Genomic DNA, 21962 nt, shown 5'->3' on the forward strand with positions numbered 1-21962 from the left:
CTTCCCTCCTAGTCCCTATCCCCCTCACCCATTCATCTGCCTCTAGCTGTACAATGAGATGGTCTGGCAAAATGGTGACTAAGGTCCCTTTCTAGCTCCAACATTCTACGGTTCTGCCAACCAAATCACTGTACATTAGATGTTCTTACAGAGGGGGCCCTGTATTTGGTTCATTCATCAAAAGCAGCAAACGGAGAAGATCAAAGGCAAGTGATCTGATCATTTAGTCAGGGCTGGTTCAGGGACCAACCAGAGGCAAATGGACAGTTGTATAATTCTCTGGATAATAGGGTCATACAATGTTAGCACTGGAAGGGAAGCATAGAGCCCAACTATTGCATGATACGAATGGGGAAACTGGAGTCCCATGAGTTAAGGAGATTTTACCCAAGATTATAGCACTAGGAAGTGAGAGGATGGGGATCTGGAACTTGTTCTTTTGAGTCCCAATAAGGGATAGCCCCACCCTTGGCTATATGGAACATGGTCAGTGGCCATGGAAAGAGGGAACAAAGCTATCTCTTTTAATTGTATGTGAAAGGACTTCAGAAACTGTAAGGTTTCTCTTTCTAGACACTGAGTGTCTTTATTGCCCTAACAGAATGACTCAATTGTAGGTATCACTCTGCAATCCTTTTGCCTTCCCTGACTTCACCTCCTCTACCTATACACAACTGCCCAAAGACTTTTAGTTGCAGGCCCCCTTGTCTTTGGTAGCAGGCACAGAAACCTCCCTGTGGCCAGTGGTCCAACGGGATCTGCAGGTGGTCAGTGACATCAGAATCCCAGCTTTCAGCACCAGGTACCTTTTAAGTGCTCATAGAAGCTGACTGAGGAAATCAGGAATATTAGGCCCCCGAAGACGGAAATAACTTAACAAATATCAATTTATCATCTCTTTCTTCTTTAGACCAAACGTTATATGCTCTTTGTGTGCCACATGTGTGCCAAATGTGACTATTAGAGCAGGGAATTACCAAGTTGCTTAACACATAAATACTATTGAAATTTGAGCATTCGCTGATTCATTCAAATATTCATTAAACACTTACTATGTGCCAGACACCCTCATTCAGCATTTTTCCCATTAAGCAATACCTCGTGCAAAGTACTTAATGAATATTTGTTGAATTGAATTAAGAATCAGAAGGAAACAAATGCTTCCTTTGTAAACTGACTACAGGTATTTCCTTCTCTTAAGAAAAAAAAATTGTTACAGATATCTTTTGCTCTTACATATCTGTCTTCCCTTCCCTATCTATCAAGCCATACCTTAGAACAAAGAATAAAAAAGAAAGAGGAAAAAAGCATTTCAGCAAATCTAAGCAACACATCAACGAAGTCTGACAATGAATACAATGCTCCACATTCATTCTCTCCCATCTCTGCAAAGGAAGAGAAGTAAGTATGTGTTCTTATCTCTTCTCTGAGGCCAGGCTTATTTCTTATAATTATACAGCATTCAGTTTTGTGTTTTTATTCTTTCATTGATATTGCTGTAATCACTGTGTATGTTGTTTTCCTGGTTCAAGGAAATCTCTTTTCCACTCTTTACATTTCATCAATCCACTGATTTAATGCTGCCTAATAAACTCCTATACCTCATTTTCTTGTCACTTTGCCCACACAAGTAATAGTAGAAATCAGGATTTTGGCTCTTAGAGATGTACTCTAAGATGTGGCCTCCAAGAATATATCATGTCAAAATGAGAGTATTACCAGTATTAGACAAACACCCATAGCAGAGTGTGCTAAAAAGACAAAGGTTCCTTTCCCTGAGAAGTTTATCATTTTTTATTTAATTTTACTTTGCCTTACTTTGTTCTGTAAGTTCATTGGAAAGTCAACCTGGAGAATTCCCAGTGACTCCTCTACCAATGTAGATCAGCAACTGCTTGGCAATCTTAAAGCATATCTAGGGCACTGCAAAGTTGAGACTTGGCCAAAGATCACACAGCCAGAACGTGTCAGAGGTAGGAAGTAAACTCAGGTGTTCTTGAGTTTAAAGCTAACCCTCTATGATACCACACTGCCTCTCATGGGACCTTATAGTCCTGAAGATTTAAGAGAAGATACAGCTACACACACACACACACACACACTCTCTCTCTCTCTCTCTCTCTCTCTCTCTCTCTTTAAAAAACAGATACATCCACAAACATATACATTCAAACACAAGACCCACAGTTTAGCCAAACACATTTTGTTTAGCTTTTTGCTTTCCCAAACCCTGCCTTGTATTTTATGAGAGTGATAGAAGGACAATGATTTGGAGAAATGAGGGGGAGGCTCAAGACAGGAAAGATTAGAAGAAGAGCTGAAGAATAGAGAATGAATTAAGACTCTGCATAAAATAGAGGGACAGAAGAAGCTGGTGGTGGAAGGCAGCAGGGAGTAGGAACTATTTTGTAATGCAAGGCAGGCTATGAGGAGTAGGAAAGGAGTTAAAAAAACTTTTATCAACAACTAGTTCTCTATATGGTACCTCAAAATCCATCAATACATAGTTTTTATTTTCAGATATATTTTCCTTTCTGATTCTGGTATCTAGGATCACTCTCTTCTGGGACATGATCCACTTCAGTATAAAAGCCAAAAATCATTTCAGAAGCCACAAGACCTTAATATGTTTTTCTAAGCCAGTGTAGGTCCCAACTAAAAATGTGAATGAAAAACGGAATTTGCTTTTGTATATTTTTCCCCTTCGAAGTATGTGTGTCAAGTTTTGTCTCTCTGAAACTAGCTATACCTAATTAAGTTATATACTACTCTCTGGGGACATATCCTTCCAAACTACATTAAGCCATATCTGGAACACATTCATTTCATCCAACTCTGGAAGCAGAAAGACATATAGTAGAAAGACTATGTTTCTTTTTTGTCCAATACCACATATGAACAAGTGTTACAAATGCTGCTGCTGCTGATGACAAAGGTGAAATTGCTTTCATACTCACATTTGTCCCGGAAGCAGTGGGAGAGAAAGTGGGATTTGACTGAGCAAAGGACCTTGTTGGAACCACAGCAAATGACGATCCAATATTTGAGGCAAAATCTAAAGGAATTACATAAGGCCAGTGGGGGGAGAAAAAGAGACAGTCACATTGCTTTCAAATGTCAACTGCCTAGGACTAACAGGGAAAGAAGGATTTTTTAAAAAAATACTTTCTAACGTTCATCATGATTATTTCTCAATTTCTCTTGGAAACACTTATCATTGACATAAAGATATACTTTAAAAAACCCAACACTGAAAATATCAATATAAGAAAAGCAGAATACATTTGATTTTCTGAAGATTTTTAACTTTGGAAGATGGGACACGGAGGAAGCTATGGGCTTGAAAAATCTCAAACAAGGTACCATCAGAAACCTGATTTCATATTCATATTAGTGATCCTCTGGACACCCCTTACCTTCAGTTCCAGGTGGGTTAAAAACAGCTGTGCTGTTTGGTGAGTTGCACAATGCTCCTTCTGCTGAACCAACAACACATCGAATAGCCGCACTAAAAAAAAATAAAGGGAAGGATTAACATAAAAAGGTAAAAAAAATTAGAAGAAAAAAGAATTATATATTTACCTCAGGCTTGGAGGGGAGATAAATGATTACCAATCACACAAATGTAGAACTTGAGAGTTGGAAGGCTCTTCAGTAACCATCTAGGTCAACCCATAGAAACACCCACCTTAATACACCTGACAAATAAGCTAGCATGTGCTTGAAGACTTCAAATAAAGGGGAACCCATTACTTTCTGAGTCAGCCCATTCCACTTTTGGACAGCTTTACTTTTTTGGAAGGTTTTCCTGATATCAAGGCTGGTTTGCCTCTTTCTAATCTCTATCCTTTGCTCCTAATTATGCCCTTTGGAGTCAAAGTCTAATCCCTATTCTGTATATTATTGGTGTTCAACTGTTTTTCAGTTGTGTCCAACTCTTCACGTCCCCATTTGGGGTTCCCCTGGCAAAGATACTTAAGTGGTTTGCCATTTCCTTCTCCAGCTCAGTTTTACAGATGGGTAAACTGAGGCAAACAGGGTTAAGTGACTTGCCCAGGGTAACACATCTAGTAAGTGTTTGTGCCCAGATCTGAACTCAGTAAGATAACTTCAGGCCCAGTATTTTATGACACTCTTTCAAATGCCTAAACACAGCAGTTGTTTCCCTGAGTGTTTTCTTCTTGAGACTAAATGCTGCCTTCTGCTCCCAGTTCTTTTGACCAATCATCATATGTAAAGCACTTTGCAAACCTTAAAGTGCTATACAAATGCTACCTATTATTTTTAACATATGACATGGATTCAATTCATTAAATGGATGCTCTTCTCTGGACACTCTCCAGCTTCTCACTGACTTTCTTACACTCGGCTGCTCAGAACTGAAAATAATACTCCTTATGTGGTCTGGCTGGGGCAGAGTACAAGGGGCAATCACTCTTTATTCTTAGAAGATAAAGTCCAAGATCACATTAATTTTGGGGGTTGCAACATCATTTTGGTGACTCATAGCTTGAAGTCCACTACAATTCAGATCTTTTTCAGACAAACTGCTCTCTAACCATGATGCTACCATTTTGTACATATGAAGATGAATTTTTAAACACAAGCATAAGACGTTTATCCCTCCACTGAATTTCATTTTATCGGACTTAGTCCAATGCTTTAGACTGTCAAGAACTTTTCAGATATTGACTCTGTTTGTTATCCAGTGTGTTATCACCTAGTTTTATGTTATCTGAAAAATGTTGTTATATCATCTATGCCTGTCGCTTATCCTCTGCCTGACTCAGTTTCCTCAACTATAAAATGGGGATAATAATAGCACGTACTTGATGGGGTTCTTGTGAGGATCAAGACGTTTATTAAGTACTCAGTATAGTGCCTGGTACATAGTAGGTGCTGAATAAATCCTTGTTCTCTTCCCCTTCCCTTTACTCATATCATTGATAAAAATATTAAATGGTACAGTATTATGCACTGGTTCCAGAAGTATGCTCCTGCAAAGTTAACCTGAAACCATAAATGATTACTCTTTGAATCTGTCCAGTTGACTCAGGCCTGAAGCCATCTAACTTTTTTATTGTTTGGCGTAAAGCTCTCCATCTCTCTTACAAGAATAGTATGAGAAATTTTTATCAAATGTGTTGCTAAAATCTAGGCAAACAATACCTACAATTGTTCTGATCTACTAGTTTAAAAACCCTTCAAAAATCAAAAAGTCTGCATGAACTATACTTGATGAAAAAAAATTAAAATTAAAACAGCTCTAAGATACCAATTCAAGCCATCAAATTGGGAAAAATAACCAAAAATGGCATAGCTCAGAGCTTGAAGGGCTACGGAAATAACACATCCTTATACATTGCTGGTGGAATTGAAAATTGGTGGAATCTTTTTGGAGAGCAATCTTCCAAAATCATATAAGAGTTACAAAAAATAATCATGCCATCCACTCCAATAGTCTAATTTTCGAAAAACACCTTAAAATGTAATTTTTTTTCACCATCTCAGTGACGGTTTTTCAGCCATTTTTTTTGCTTTTTATATTTTTTTAATTGTTTTTTATTTTTAGTTTACAACACTCAGTTCTACATAATTTTGAGTTCCAGATTTTCTTCCTCCTGCCCCCCTGCCTCCCCAAGACAGCATGGAATCCGATATATCTTCTACGTATAACTTCACATTGAACTTATTTACACACTAGTCGAGTTGTGAAGAAGAATTATGACCAACGGAATGAATCATGAGAAAGAAGAAACAAAACCAAAAAAAAACCTGAAAACAAAAACGAGAGAGAAAAAAGGGGGGAAAAAGCGGGCATAAAGTGTGCCTCAATCTGCATTCATACTTCATAGTTCTTTCTCTGGATAATTGATAGCCTTCTCCATCATGAGTCCTTTGGAGTTGTCTTTGAACCTTGTGTTGCTGAGAAGAGCGAAGTCTATCAGGGTTAGTCATCACAGAATCCATGTATCTGTGGTTGTGTATAATGTTCTCCTGGTTCTGCTCCGCTCACTCAGCATTATGTCGTGTAGGTTTTTCCAGGTTGTTATGAAGTCCATATCCTCCCCATTTCTTATAGCACAATAGTATTCCATTACCTTCATATACCACAACTTTAGCCAGTCCCCAATTGATGGGCATCCCCTTGGTTTCCAATTCTTAGCTACTACAAAGAGCCGCTATAAATATTTTTGTACATATGGGTCCTTTTCCCACTTGTGTGATCTCTTTGGGATACAACCCTAGAAGTGGTATTGCTGGGTCAAAGGGTATGAACATTTTTATAGCCCTTTGGGCATAGTTCCAAATTGCTCTCCATTAAAATGTAATTTTAAAAAGAGCTCTTTCCAAATGTATTTATAGTGCCAATATTTGTGATTTAAAAAACTGAAAGGAATTTAAATGGCCAACAATTTGAAAATTACTGAATAAATCCTGCTATATCAATGCAATGGAACACCATAATGTAATTAAGATAGACAAATTGAGGCATGTGATTAAATATAGAAAGATTACTATATAATGATGTGAAGCAAAGAAAACAAAACCAAAAGTTAAGCCTTCACATTGATTATCATGTAATAAAAGAAAAAATATATAATGAATATGAATGGATGAAGACAGTGGATGAAGACAGAGAGGAAGGGATTAACTAATAAACTATTACTATTGCAGGTCATTTTTAAGTTTAAAGAGTTGTAAAGATAAGTTTAATCAATTTTGGTTTTGTTCAAAGTTGAGTTTGCAATGAATTGTTGATTTTTAAAGGAAATGGGGACTGGCTAAAAGAAGGGACTTAAACATATGTTTTCTTCAAGTTCTTCGAGAATGAAGGATGAACAACAATAACAAACAGTCATCCACTCTTGTCAGCAGAACTCACCTTTCAGAGAAGGTCAAGCATTTCTGAGTATGCATTTTCCCTTTGACATGCTGCTCCCAGTCCTAGGTCAGAAGAAGATGTGAATCATCAAAGGGTACTCCAGCACATATTGAAGGCAGATGAATAACGGCAGGAATTCACATTTACATCATACTTGATTGCTACTAAATTCTTTCCACACATTATTTCATTGGCTCCTTGTAACAACACTGAAAGTAGTATCGTCCCCATTTTACAGATGAGAAAACAGAGCTGAAGTTGAGGTCAATGGATAGAATCCTTAAGATTCTATAGGATCCTCAAGGATAGAAGGTAAATTTTTTCTGAGGAGACAATATATAGCAATATATAGACAATATATAAGTATATTCCAAATATATGCAAAATAAATACAAGGTCATTCGATGGGAACAATCCTTGAGGGATCAGGAAAGACTACATGTAGAAGATGGTATTTCAAACCTCAGATATGAAGGAAACTAGGGATAGTAAGAGACAGAAGTAAAGAGGTGATGCATTCCAGGCATGAGAGACAACATGTACAGAAGCAGGGACACGAGAGAAAATGTCATGTGTGAGGAACAGCCAATTTGGCTAGAGTGTGGTGTACGTCTAAGAGAGTGATAATGGATAACAAGGACAGAAAAGTAGGTCAGAGCCAGGCTGTGAAGAACTTCAAATGCCAAGCACAGGAGTCTGGACTCTATTCTTCAGGCAATAGGGAGTCACTGGAGTCTACTGAGCAGAGGAATGACATGGTTAGACAAGGTCATCAAGCTTTAATGGTGGATAGGTATAGAGTGTACAACAGACCAGGCGAGCCAAATGCCCTGCCCTTCTCTGCCTTACCTTCAGATCAAAGACTTTTTTATCACAGATGGTGCAGATGTGTGGCAGGTGGAGAGGTGTGATACCATGAAAGTCATTCAGCTCATGAGCCTGGAGAGGCCTCACTGACAGCATGGGCTCCTCCTTCCCTCGCCTCTGGGTGCTGCTGAAACTCTGCTTCTTGTTGAAGGAAGTAGGGGTCGAAGGCCCAAACTTCGTGTCTGGTGTGGGTTCTTCCGGGTCATATAGCTCATAGGATTGGCTGATTGGTGGCCAGTCCCATTGACTATTTGATCCTGTGCCGTGGAGCAGCGGGTCCACCTCTCCTTTAGGACCGCCTGTGCAGGGTGTATTCATGTGCTGTTCTCCAGGGAAGCCCAGGGGCTGTCCTCCAGTCATGTGCTGTCCTTGGGGATTGGGCCCATAAAAGTCTTTGGGGAAGCTGGCTTGGCCATCTTGCTTTGGATGTCCTGTATGACTACATTGACCCTCGTAGGTTACCCCAGCTGAGGTGGCACCCGATGTTGACAGAAAGCTTGACTGACTATCAGCATCTGAACCACAGGCCTGAGTACCACTAGCTTTACCATACTCATAGAACCCCGCCACAGCAGGAACAGGGCCAGTTTTGCTGATGCCCAGGACAACCGCTGGTTGATTAGAGGTCTGAGATATGACCCCACCAAAAGGATGCATCACCATGGCATTGGTAGCCTGACTGGGCAGGTTCATGGATGGTCCCAGACCCTGTCCTTGACCAGGAGGTGAAAATGTGATCCCCCTAGATGAAAACCTGGCATTTGGCATTACTGCTGGGTGCTGGGGTGCCCCAGCATGGCTGTGAGGGGTAGTGATCACAGATGGATGTCTCAGCTGGTTGAAGAGGGGCTGAGACATAGCCACTTTGGAGAGGACTTGGTTCAGGACTGTGGCAGCTGCAGTGTTGCTGGTGACTGCTGACTGCGCCAATTTCAGCCGGTGGAGGGTCAGCTGGGCTTGCAGTTGGGCCAGTTGAAGACTTGCAGGCGATGGAAGCAGAGGACTTGGATTACTGACAGAAAACGGGTTCTTATCCAGAAGCTTGGCAGCACTGCAAAGAAACAGGTTTAAACTGGTTTTTATTTGTCAGAATCACTTATAAAAGACTCTCTACCTAACACAATCTGTGTCCTTGAACTCAGGACCCACAGCCAGATTCTTTGTGGGCCAAGAGCTGCGCTTACCATTCCAATATCCTACATAGTTCATTTCTTCTGTCCTTCAAGAAATTTTTGTAGAGAAGGAAAGTCATGTATCCTTAGCAAAGAAGAGGGTAGGGGGATGCAATGTGACCCAGGACCCTTTTTGCATTCTAGCCAAACTAGACAACTCAACATTCCTGATATTTTCTTATCCTTTCTTTCCCACTCTATGCCTTTTCTCATAGCACAATGTCTGCTTACAACATAACACCCTTGGCCCCTCCATCTGTGCCTGCTGAAATTCTTGCCAACCTTGAATGGCTTTCTCAGGTGCCGCTTGATTTATGAAGCTTTCCCTGATCTCACCTGATGGAAGTGATCACCTCCTCCTCAGATATGTCATGGAACTTTGTACTGTGACAGACTTAGAACAGCCATTTTGTATTAGATTGTAAGTTCCTGGTCCAGGGGCCATATTTTGTCTTGTTATCCCTCTCAGTGTCCAACATAGTACCTTGAACTCCAATGGGCACTCACAGTTCTGTGAGAATTATTCAGTGAATAATTCCTCTTGTATCTCACATATTTTCTTAAGAGTGATGTGTGACAGATATGGTCTTTCTAATCTTTGTGGTATGACCTACTGTTGTCTTAGGTTTGTGCTGAAATTCAATACTTGAATTTCAAAATTCAAAATCTGTATTACAATATTCAATATACAGGATAGACTTCGCACAATAAGGAAAGCATATAACTAAACAAAGGACATGGGAGGGTGGGGCTTAAGATAAAGAGAGAATTTTCCATGTTATACTTAAAACACCTCCACTTCAGGAAAGGTTTGAGGGAAGGTGGCTTTGCTTTGGGGGTTCAGTACCTTAATCAGAAAAATGCTACTTTCTCCATCTCTGTCATGAAATAAGTGTTCAGGGAGGTATGAAGCTAAGGGCAGGAGTCGGTCAGGAAAAGAGTTGGTATAGGATCCTAATAGCATACCACTTCCACCCTCCTCCTGAGTCATGTCTTTACAGTATGGCTTCATTGTTTTCTTTGAAGTGAATTCCCAGAACAGTAGGCACACCCATATTTAAATGCCAGTACAGAAACATATTCCAAAGTCAAACTTCTGGATCATCCTTTCTCTCCCCTTAGTGAATAATCAAGGGATGACTATACTAGACTAAAGGTGCAGGCGACCAATAGACAATACTCTTTCCCTCCGAGTGCAGAGCGGGTCAGATGTATTTTAAGATGTCTGCTGGAGGGCAGACAAGGATGAAGATACCTTTGCTCTCTGGGGAGGCTGTCATGGCTCAGAGGCAGCAGTTGGGGTTGGACAGGGACAAAGATGAAGAGGGAGTAGGGTTAGGAAGGTGCTAATTGCCTGAGTAGGTGAGAATATGAATGGAAGCAAAGGATGGTCAAGGGGCTGGTGATAGACCCTTAATGCTAGCCAGTATTAAGTAGCTAAGCTTCGGAAGAGCAATTAGGCTTAACTCAAAACCCTATCCATACAGCAGCCAAACCTCCCTACTGGTTTTTCCAAAACACGCCCTGTCCTCACTAACAAGGTGCTAATGAGGTGCCAATGGAGTTTCCATAACCAGAATGGGAAAGGATATTTTTTTCTGAGAACTCAGCTGGATTTTCCAAAAACACAAAACAACAAAAAACCAACTCTGTGCAGTGTTTTGGGCCAGGAGTTGTCGGGGGTGGGGGTGAGTGGGGAGAGAATGCATATCTTTAAACAGTTATGTATAGAAGGTTTATCTTTTCAATCCAGTGTAGTCAACCATTTTAAAATACTTGCAGGTTTGGCATAGGGAATCAGTAATCCTGGAATCAAGCCCACAATATACAGCTGGTGGTCGTTTTATCCTGAGACCTAGCACAAATCAAGAAGAAAGACCTAATTGTCTGCCTACTGTTGACAGAACTCTGCTATTTGCTTGACAAACTACTACTAAATGGATATTCAATTTGAATAAAAGTTTATCTAGTCTTAACAATTCAACTGACAATTAAAACAATTAAACTGAAAGACTATTTCAGACAAAAGATGTTGAGATGCCAAAAAAAGGGAGAAGTTTAAAAGTATTTTTAATAGCTCATCTTTCAAATGTCAGTATCTACCACTTCATCACAAGGCATAAATTCGGTCTTGATATATGAAGACAAATTATGTGGGGGATTTTCTGTGGAAAGAATGAACACCCCTAGCAGTACTTTCTGCTACAATGGAAAAGAAGGGAAAGGCCCTCAGAGGTGGCATCTAACAACAGCTGGTCGGACAATAAAGTGACGCTGACCTCCTGCCCTTTGGATTCCAAGTAGAAGTGAAGTCTCAATAATCAAAAGTGTCTGGCTTCTGATGGTTCACTAGCTTATGAAAATAATGTTGTCAGTCAATGTGGCCCATGGGAAATAATTTCACACCATCCATTCTAGCTTTGGTATCCAGGCACTCAAGGTTAGGAATTAATCTAGCATGAAATAAACTTCTCAATGAAATAAGAACCATTCCCAACTGCTCCAGCCCATAAGAGGGCTGACACAAGCAATGTCTGCTGCTCACCATTTACCATCACAAAGGTGGCTTAGCGAATGGGTACAGAACCAGAAGCAAGGGAGAGCAGAGACATATAAGCTGTCTCTTGTATACAGTGGTACCCAAGCCAGCCATGAGATGCAAAAATGTCAGTCTTGGGAAAGACCTTTTACCTCAGTTAGTGCAATCAGCTTATTTTAGTAAAGAAGAAAGTGAGGATCACAGAAAAGAACTGACTTTCTCCGGGTCACAGAACTAGTTAGTGGCAGAGCCTGGACCAGAACTAATATCTCCTCTCCAAAGTTTTTCATGCTACAAGACAATATTTCCCAGAGGGCTTAGGAGGCAAAATGCCTTTTTTGAATTTTTTTTGGAGGAGACAAGATGGGTAGGATGTTGGTTGAATCCTGTGTACTTGAAATAAGTTCCCTGAAGGAAAGAGGCACTTTGCAAAGAGTATTCCCTCTTTACAAGCCCCTGGGAGACCATTTTGTGACCCAGGCCTTCTCAACTAGAACATCTTTACCAGTGGAAAGACCAGTTCTTTTGTGAAAGTCAGACAAATCCACTTCTTTCTAAAAAGTCTGCTTGCCTTTACGACTAGGGGCAGTGGCCCACCTGAAGATTCTTTTCATTGTTATTGCCTGAAGCCCCTCACAGTCTTTGCTAGTTATTGTACTCCTACTCCCATTCCAGAGAAGCAAGAGAGGAGAGATCCTCTTGTCCTTGACTTTGGATTGGGAGGGATTTAGGGAGCTGGGAGTGGTCAGGACTTCTGGTACCTATCCCTCCTCTCCTCCACTCCCTGCCCTGCCTCGACTCCTTACCAAGTCTACTGAACACATACATGTGTTCCATCACCACTGATCAAGTTCACATTTGTTCTAAGGAAGAAGGCAAAAGTCAAGTTACATAACCTAGGAAACTGAGCAGTCAGTTAGAAGGTATATTATATGGCCCCTGGGAAATTATATGTAAATGAAGTGCTTAAACATGCACTATGGGAGAATTTATGGATACACCATTCTGATTCATCTCAGCCCATAGAAAGCTCACCGCCCCAGGGCTGATGTTTAATTTTTGGTTGCTAGTTCATCATGCAGGGAACATATACTGCACGACTAGATAAAACTCTACTCTTGTTGTCTTTGAAACTGTTGCGTCTATTTTTTATAAGCACACCCATAGCCTGAAAATAAAATAAAATTTAAAGGGCAAATAGTTGTACTTATCATGTCCAGAAATTTAGGAGATACAAATAAAATGTTGCCCATAGTTTAATTCCATTGTGTTAAAAAGATATACAACATGTAGGACTTGGCAGACCCCTTCTAAAAGCTACTGGTTTAAAAAGTTATCTTGAATTTTACTCCAGAACCTAAATAAGATCCTATGATGAACCCAAGGATTAGTACAAAATATGCTCCATTCAAGTCTGGCTAATGAGAACCGAGTTATATTTCTGCTGCTGTAATAGAAGGGGCCACTAGGTGGCGCAGTGAATAGAGTGCCTAGTAAGAAAGATTGCTCTTTCTGAGTTCAAATGTGGCCTCAGATACTAACTGGTCAACCCTGGACAAGTCACTTAATCCTGTTTGCCTCAGTTTCCTCATATATAAAATGAGCTGGAAAAGGAGATGACAAGCCACTCCGGCATCTCTGCCAAGAAAACCCCAAATGGGGTCATGGAGAGTTGGCTAAACAGCAACAGCACCATTTTAATAGATGGAGAAAGGCCTCATTCTGGGCATCTAGAAAGCAGTACGAGCTGTTGCAGAAGTTCCGAAAGTGTGGCCCAGAGGGTTCCCAAGATCCTTTCGGGGGAGGGGCGTCCGTAAGGTCAAAACTATTTTCATAATAATACTAAGATGTTATTTGCATAATGAAGTGTTCCACCCTTTTCCAACTAGATATCTGTGTGAGGCTGGATTTTCTTAACATACTTAAGCAAAATAATGTATCCTAACAGACTGAATGCAGGAGCAGATGTAAGAATTCAGCCGCTTTCTATTTAGCCAGACATTAAAGAGATATGCAAAAATATTTAAAACAATGACACTCTTCTCACTAAATTCTTTGGAAAATAGTCATTTTTCATAAAAGTGTGGCATTTACATTAGTATATAATGGTTTGCTATTGTTATTTTTAAAAATAATTAATAAATCAACATTTTGAAAATTGGTCAGCTTTACTTTTTAATACTGTAAATATTAGCAGATATGACCCACATGAACAAAAGCACCTTGAGGGGGTCCTCAGTAATTTTTAAGAATGCAAAAGAGTCCTGAGACCAAAAAGCTTGAGAATCACTAATCTAGCAGAAAGAACACTACATCCGGACTCAAGAGACCTGGGTTCTAGTCTCAGCTCTACTACTAACTAACTGTGTGACCGAGGGCAAGCTATTTTTCTCTCTCTGGGTCTCAGCTTCCTCTGTGGCCAAATAGGGGAGATGGACACTAGATCATCTCTGAGGTCTCTTCCAAGTTTAGCATTCTACTTTACCATGCCAGATGACAAGAACTTTCCTCACAAATATACTGTTCTCCATTGTTGTAGTCCAGTGCAAATCAGCTCAAGGGAAAATAATTTTCTAAAGTTATAAATTAAAAAAAAAACTCAAGTATGCATTATGCCAAAAATTAATTGAGATTTACTATCCTACTTTGAGCACGTGTGCTAGGCACTAGTTGGGTACAGCTTGACCCCTATTGCTATGAGCTGAGCTGTTCTGAGGAATCCTGATACACTGTGCCCTCTTCCATTAGAAACTGTCAGTCATACAGGTCACTGGATCAGAAGTCTCATGCATGCCATTACGGAGAGTGACGAAAAGACTAAATAGGAAACCTGTTCAGGAATACCACTGTAGGAATCTGTTGACCAGTGAGCCACTGCTTTCTTAGAGTATATATACAGAGATGGGGAACCTGTAGCCTCAGGGCTACATGTGGCCCTCTAGGGCCTCAAGTGCAGCCCTATGACTGAATCCAAACTTCACAGAACAAATTTCCTTAATAAAAGGATTTGTTCTGTAAAACTTGGACTCAGTCAAAAGACTACACCCAAGGGCCTAGAAGGCCATATGTAACCTCCAGGCTACAAGTTCCCCAATGCTGTTTAGGAAACAGACTTTACTTACATCCTCCACTTCATTCCTGTATGGAACTCACAAAGGAGAAAATTACAAGAGCCATTTTTCTGGTCCAGAAAATATCAGCCAGGTGAAGCTGGTAATCTGGGAAATGACACTTCCATATGTCCCAGAAAAACTGCCTGGGGCATGGACAGGCTCCTGTTTGTTCAGAAAATGATGAAAAAATTGCTGTTTCCAATCACTTATAACTCTTTATTTCCAAGGTCCCCATGGTCTATCCCCAAAGACTATACCAGAGGAAGAATTGGCTTTGTGTACACGAATCCTGTAGGAAAAGTCATATCAACAAATTTCTCTCTTTAGGATCAAAGGGATCCTTAGAGGGAAGTTACATAAGTTAAATGAAAGTTTAGGAGAAATTCAGAAACTGAAATTACTTGTGGTGCTGGAGCAAATATTTCACTTGTCAGAAAACACCCTAGGCGTGCAATTTCATTTATCATCACCTGATATCACTCATAACTTGGGCCACTGCCACAGCTGCTTAAACTCAGGGGTGAAAGAATTGAACTATAAAGCACATCACTTAGGCCAAAAGAGACTGGACTGGTAACATTTCCAATTAGACAAGACATTTTCTTCAAGGGCAATTAACCTCTTTTTGTGTCATGGAAACCTTTTGGAAGTTACAGACTACTGTTTTTAAATTAATAAAATAAAATACAAAGAATAACAAATGAAACCATTGATATCGGAGTGTGTGTATGTTTTTATGTACATTAAACAAGTTCACACACCCCTATTCTAAGAGAGGTAATCCCATTTACGGATTCTATTTCACCTTGTCAGTCAGCTATACTGAACTCTCTTCCAGAAGACCAAATGGTGAATTCATGAGTTGGGTACAAATTGAATTCAAATTTTTAAAAAAATACACTACATTTATTAAGCACTTACTTGTCAAGGGCACTGTGTTAGCATAGGGAATACACAGATAAACAAAAACACAGTCCTTACCTTGAAATGGTTTACAATCTACAAGTACAAAATGTCTTCAAAGGAAAAGTTCATGACCAGACAAGAGTATGCCAGATTCACTCACTCTGGATTGGGGCCTTTATAGTGACATTAGTTCAAATAGACCAAAGTATTCACAATCACACACAAATATGGAGGTTTTGTTTTCCAAATGCCTGCTGCAAGTGGAATCCTTTCTATTTGTTCCATCTACTAGGATATAAATTCTTCCCGGGTACAGAGAACATCTAAACTGTACTTTGTAATTAGCATGGGATTTAGGACCCTTCCACACAGTTGGGAGAACACTACTTGATGGTGATAATACAACAGTACTCCTTATGCCTAAAATTCAAACTCTGGTTAACATCACAGAATCACAGGATGCCATATCCAGAACAGAATTCGAAGTATGTACTCCAAACCCCTCCTTTTCCTTTGGAGGAAACTCAGGCCCATAGAGTTTGTGTGATTTGGGCAAGGCCTCTTGGCTAGTTAATAATGGCAGACCTGGAAAGCTGGAACTGGAACCCAGGTGTTCTGACACTTCACAACAATGCCTCATTCATATTCACCAGATAAGCCTTTAAAAGAACAGAGGAGGATTGTTCATTAACCAGGTTTATATCCAAAGTCCTAACAATGACTGGTGTTTAATAGGCTGAGGTTACCCATTTCTTTTTGTTTTCCTAAGATTTATCACAGATGAGACTTCTCTAACATTGAGATAGATTTATCTCAGAACATTGCTGGACTTTGCACAAGGTATTGCTCAGAGGCAGTATGGGTAGTGTATAAGAGATAGAACACTAGACTTGGAATCAGGAAGACCCACCTCCCAGGGTTGTTGGGAAAATCAAACCAAATAATAATGTATGTGAAGTGCTGTGCAAATCTTAAAGCACTATATAAATAAAAATTATTGTCATATGATGGTTCGTATCAGCATGGCACCCCTGAGAACAATTCACTTTGGAGAAGCACAAATATTCTTGTTGTCTGACTTGTATTCATAGCTATAACATTCTGGGTTTATGAGTGATCTCTGTTCTAAGCCTAATCACCAGGCACTTATATCAACTGTGCCCACTGCTCTGGTTCACTAGATCGCTCTTCTTGCTCAGTTCCTGGAACCACGTCCTATCAGTATTTTTACACTTGGCAAGTCAGGGTATGAATATTTTGTGATTTGGAATTTACTTGGTAGGCTACACCAGGGTGTGCAAAAGGGAACTGATAACTTAAGGAACAAAGCCAGAAAACAAACAGCTCATTTTCTTAACTCAGAACTGGCCAAACTAGAAGCAAACAAAAAAAAAAACAAAACATTAACTCGTTCAAACATTTATAACAAACTGACTGTGCAATTAGGAAGCATACAACAGAAACACAAGTAAAAATAAATACCCTGAGTGTAAAACCATTCAAAGAGGACCCTGGAATATGGTTTAAAATGTATTTTTGTATCTTGAAAGACACTCCTGTCCATTCCAGAAATGTATTTATTGTAAGATGACATGAAATAGACAGGCAGAATGGGAAAATGGGCTTTACAAGCTAGAGGGGGAAAATGCTAGCCTTGAAATCAAAAGTTCGAGTCCCAGATTTTGCCAGTTATTTATTGTGTCACTTTGAACAAGTCACATCCCCCCTGAGCCTCCATGTCCTCATCTGTAAATTAAGGGGTTCAGATCAAGAATCAGCCTAGTATTGGGAATGCAGCGATGGACTCTCAGAGGCTTATTAGCTGTGTGTCCCTGGGCAAGTCACATAACATCTCTAAGCCTCTGTTTGCTAGTCTGTGAAACGAGGCTCACAACACCTGCGTCACTTATCTCACAGGGTTGTCGTCAAGATCAAACAAGAAAATGAATGTGAATGCCCTATAGCAGCCCACAAATCCCCGGTTGTTATCCTGAGTATTGTCAGCTACAACACTTCAGAGAGGCAGTGTTGAGAAGGCAGAAAGAATACTGCCACAGGAATCAGGAGACCTGAGTATGGGGTGTGGAGGGGTGGGGGGGGTGGGGGGGGTGGAGGTGCCTACTATGTGCCAGGCTCTGTGCTAAGCTCTTTCCCTACAAATCTTATCTTATTTGATCCTTACAACAATCTTGTGAGGTAGATGCTATTTTCAGGCATAGAAAAAGGCGGACAGAGATTAAGTGACTTGCCCAGGATCACATGGTAAGTGTCTGAGGTTGGATTTGAACTCGGGTCTTCCTGACTCCAGGCACGGCACTCAATCCACTAACAGTACTGTAGCCTCTAAGAAGCAAAGAATGGGGCTGTGTTAACACTACTAACCTGGTGAACAAAATGAAAGGAAAGGCCCCCGGTATTACTTGAACTGGGTTCTAAATCTGGAGATTATACACTTAAAAGCACTTTCTACATTTTAAAGCACAAATACTGTAAGCTACTAGCTGTGTGACCCTGGGCAAGTCACTTATCCCTGTTTGTCTCAGTTTCCTCATCTGGAAAATGAACTGGACAAAGGAAATGGCAAACCACTCCAGTATCTTCATCTATGGGGTCATAGAGAGTCAGACGTGACTGAAAAAAACAAACAACAAAACCACAATAAAATTTCTTGCAAACAGTAATACGTAAGCTCCTCGAGGGCAGGATCTGTTTCCTTTTTGTCTTGGTATCTCTAGGGCTTGGCACAATACCTGGAACGCAGCAGGTGCTTAGCGCTTGATGATCGATTGAATCGTCATAGGGAATAGGATATTTAGCTTTCACCCCTCTGAAATATCTCCAATAAATTCACAGTTATAGAATTCAAACCAATTTAAATTAAAACAAAATTTTAAATATGTTTTATAAGTTAAAATGGTCACATCTGGGTTGAAGGAAACCATGGACTTCGAATGGCGCGAGCTGTACCAACGACAAGAGTACTATAGTGCTAAGACCATTAATTCACTGAAGCCCTGAAGTATAAAATGTGTAGACACCCATTGGATGAGTTGAATGGCTAAACACGTAGTTGTTTCTTCTTCACGCTGGATATTTTAACCAAAGTGTTTTATCCCTTTTCTACTGAAATTTATGAAACTACCTACTGTCTTCATTGGTGAAAGAATGGAATCACAGGTCTTTTGAAGATATATTTAAGTAAACTTTAGGCACAGACTATAAAGTCTTGTCAAACCAAACGGCTATTATGACAAATAATGGGAAAAAAAATCTAGATTGGAATTTGGGAGATACAGGTTCTAGTCCTGGTTCTGTCATCAACTGGTTGCATGACTACTTCATCTCTCTAGGCGTCAGTTTCCTTTTCTGTAAAATAGAGAGCTGGACTAATGTATTTTTGTGGTTCTATAAGATTCTTTGCAGGGAAACCCAGTAATGCAATTTTTTAAAAAAAAGTTTTTGTTTACGTTTGATAGGTACACAAATAATGTAGAGATATTTTGAGTTCCAAGTAGGTAAAACTAGTAACATTTAATATGGCATGAGTAGCACCATGAATTTTGTTAACTATCAATCTACCTAAATTTCACAGAGTTTTCCTCCTATTGCCCTGGCATTTTCAAATACTACTGTTATGAACATATGTGATTAATCTAGTGACTGCAGTCCTTTAAGAAATTCCACATGCTCCTTAGTATTGGGCTGCCTGGAGTCCAAACATTCAAATCTCACCCAACCTTAGTAATACCTTTCTGGTCATTTGGTTCAGGCTAATTAAGCACCTGGTTTTTTTCCACAAGTTAAGATCATGTCTCTGTTCACATTGAGCTTTAAAAAAAAAGACAGAGAAACAAGATAAGCATAGGTTCCCCCTCAATGGACTTCTTCAAACAAAGCTTGGACGATTACTTGCTGGGTATGTAAGGGGCGGGAGTGGAAGGGGTGGGGATGGGGGACCGGTTCTCATTCAGGTTAGACTAGTTGGCTTTTAGGTTTCCTTCTGAGATTCCAGGATTCTATCTGCCCATAATGAGAATGTTTCATTTCAACTCCCTTGATTAAAAGAGAGCAAGACTTGAAATCAATAATATTCTCTCTGAAAAAAGCAAAAACTCAGAAATCAAAGCAGTTGAAGTTGCTTGGCCAAGGAATTTTTTAAAAAGTTCTCAGAATAACAGGCAAAATATGCTTGTTTAGAAGCCTGCTGCATCTTAGGTTACATATGGAACAGGCTACTATTGGCTTTCTCTGCATAATCTTTAGGGAAAAAAAACCCAGCAGTTCTGTACAAGATACAGCAGCAAGAGAACATGTCCCTTTCAGCACTGATCAGACAAGCCGTACCAGTTGATCAACTGGGCCGTCTAGATTAAACATGCACACAGGCCATTCCACTTAATTTCTTGGTGGGGAAAAACCCAACCACAAACCCAACCTATGGTGAAAAGCCAAGGAGACCAAGACCGACCGTGGCAGAGGACTGAAAACAATAGCTAAACCTGACAGCCAATTTTACACTGTTAGCTATTTTTTGGCTTTCCCTTCTGCTGACTCCATCCATTGCTAATTAGAAGGAGTCAGGAACTGACATGTACTGAGTTCTCTATGGTAAAATTGATTAGAATATTATTTTGGAAAGTAAGGAAGTCATTTTGTTGGAAATATCAAATTCCACAAAATCATATGTGGCAGCTGTTTAGTACGTGTAGGGGTGGGAAGGAGTGTGTGAAAATATTAACCCCATCCTTCACAGTTATCTGAAGTCTCTGAAAGGACACGCAAGAAAGAACTCCAAGAAAACGCAAGCGGCAACTGATAGACAAAGTCGTAAAATGACATTATTTTTTGGTAAAAAAAAAAATTCCCACGATGTATGTTCTACGTGCACCCATTTTTAAAAGTGTGGATTTATCTTTTATATGTTTGCAAGCAGGCAACCAGTAGGTGCTACTACTGTGTATGCTGGAGCTGTTTATTGAAGGGAAACAAGAAATGAGGTGAGTCATACTGAGCTGCAGCGTGCTACAGCTCATTACATCCATGTAAAATGTTTGCCCAAATCTCACTTTAGGAGCTTAAACATTTACTGCTTTCTTGGGGGCAAGTCTAAAAATTCTGCTTTTGAAATCCAGCTTGGAATTTAACTTCTAGCGTTCTAAAAGTGGTAAAGAAGCCCATTATGGCTGGTTAGTAAAATTCTGTCGTTTCAAACATTCTCTTCTCGAAAATGTTCTTTCTTCACTAATTCGGAGACTCCTCTTCAGATTGAATCTGTTCTCCACTTTAAAAAAAATGGAGCATTTTATAGGTTCAGCCCATCTCAAAAACCCTACCTTTCACTTTCTGCCGCTCAAAAATTCCAGGAACGCAAAAATCTTTCACTCCTGAGAACATCTCATACTTTGGGAGTCAGGCAATTCTAAATGTTTTCTTTTCCATGCCTAGGCATTCAATGATCTTGAGGACTACCCTCCGGTCAGATTTTTCTTTTTAAAAATTATCTAATCACGCACTTAAATGAAAGCAAGATCTGGAGTCGCTAACCCAAAGCGGAGATGTTATTTTCACGCTGGAAGTGAGGAGGGAGATCTACATGCCTGAGGTCACATGTCAACCTGCTGGTGCTGGTGGTTTGGGGAAAAAAATGTAACGGGGTAAGAGGAGAAGGAAAGAAAACAGACAAATTGTGTCTGCATGCACAGAACCTTAACAATGGGAAACTTATCAGGAGGGTCACGTGTACTGGTGAAATGTGAAGAAAATTATTCATTTCTCCTCTGTATGGGGGAAGACGGGGATGACATCATGCAACCTTACCTTTCTGAAAAATATCAGGGTGCCAGGCACTGAGCTCTGACCTGTAGGGCCCGGAGCCGCGGGTCATTTTGGGTGTTGTGAATGTGGCTCCCTAGGAAATTCCAATGACATTCTACCAGCTTTCTGCATGCCGATTATTTACAAGGTTCCTCTTACAAAGTCACAAGCTTGGGGGTGAAAAGGAGGAGGACGAGAAGGAGGAGAGAAAGAAAGAGAGAGAGAGAGAGAGAGAGAGAGAGAGAGAGAGAGAGAAAGAGAGAGAGAGACCCAGTTCCACTACATACCCAAGACTGGAAGAAAAATCACATGGTCTCCAAGAGCCATTCTTGCTGCATGACACATGCCCAGTGTAAATGGCCAACAATATCAGTTGATGTTTATGCCATATGTTCTGAATCTTTTCACATATCAACACCCCGGGGCCAGAGCCACACAGACAGGACTTTGGAGAAGGTCTCTGAAAGAGGTATTGAGCTAGTGAGACTAATTATGTCAGTCATTTAAAATAAAAATACCAGGGCCCAATTACCTGGTTTCCTTCCCTTACTCCTTTTACCCTAGTCTCTCGCTATAATTTCCTCCTGAAGGCCTTAAAAGGGATCTTGAGAAATCCTAAGGTGGCACTACTCATTCCATCACAACCCTACACCTTCCAAGGTACC

General features: G+C 40.2%; 1 protein-coding gene across 1 annotated transcript in view; it reads right to left on the minus strand.

Moving 5' to 3' along the window:
- The window catches only part of RBM20 (RNA binding motif protein 20), a 235497-nt gene that overhangs the window by 50204 nt on the left and 163331 nt on the right, over window positions 1-21962 (minus strand). The window contains exons 2-5 of the mRNA XM_036735908.1: window positions 7736-8804; window positions 6887-6948; window positions 3417-3508; window positions 2958-3055 (exon numbers count right to left, since the gene is read on the minus strand). Coding sequence (XP_036591803.1) covers window positions 2958-3055; window positions 3417-3508; window positions 6887-6948; window positions 7736-8804 — 1321 coding nt within the window. The remainder of the gene's footprint in view (window positions 1-2957; window positions 3056-3416; window positions 3509-6886; window positions 6949-7735; window positions 8805-21962) is intronic.

Source organism: Trichosurus vulpecula, chromosome 8 (genome assembly GCF_011100635.1).
Source record: "Trichosurus vulpecula isolate mTriVul1 chromosome 8, mTriVul1.pri, whole genome shotgun sequence".
Taxonomy (NCBI): domain Eukaryota; kingdom Metazoa; phylum Chordata; class Mammalia; order Diprotodontia; family Phalangeridae; genus Trichosurus; species Trichosurus vulpecula.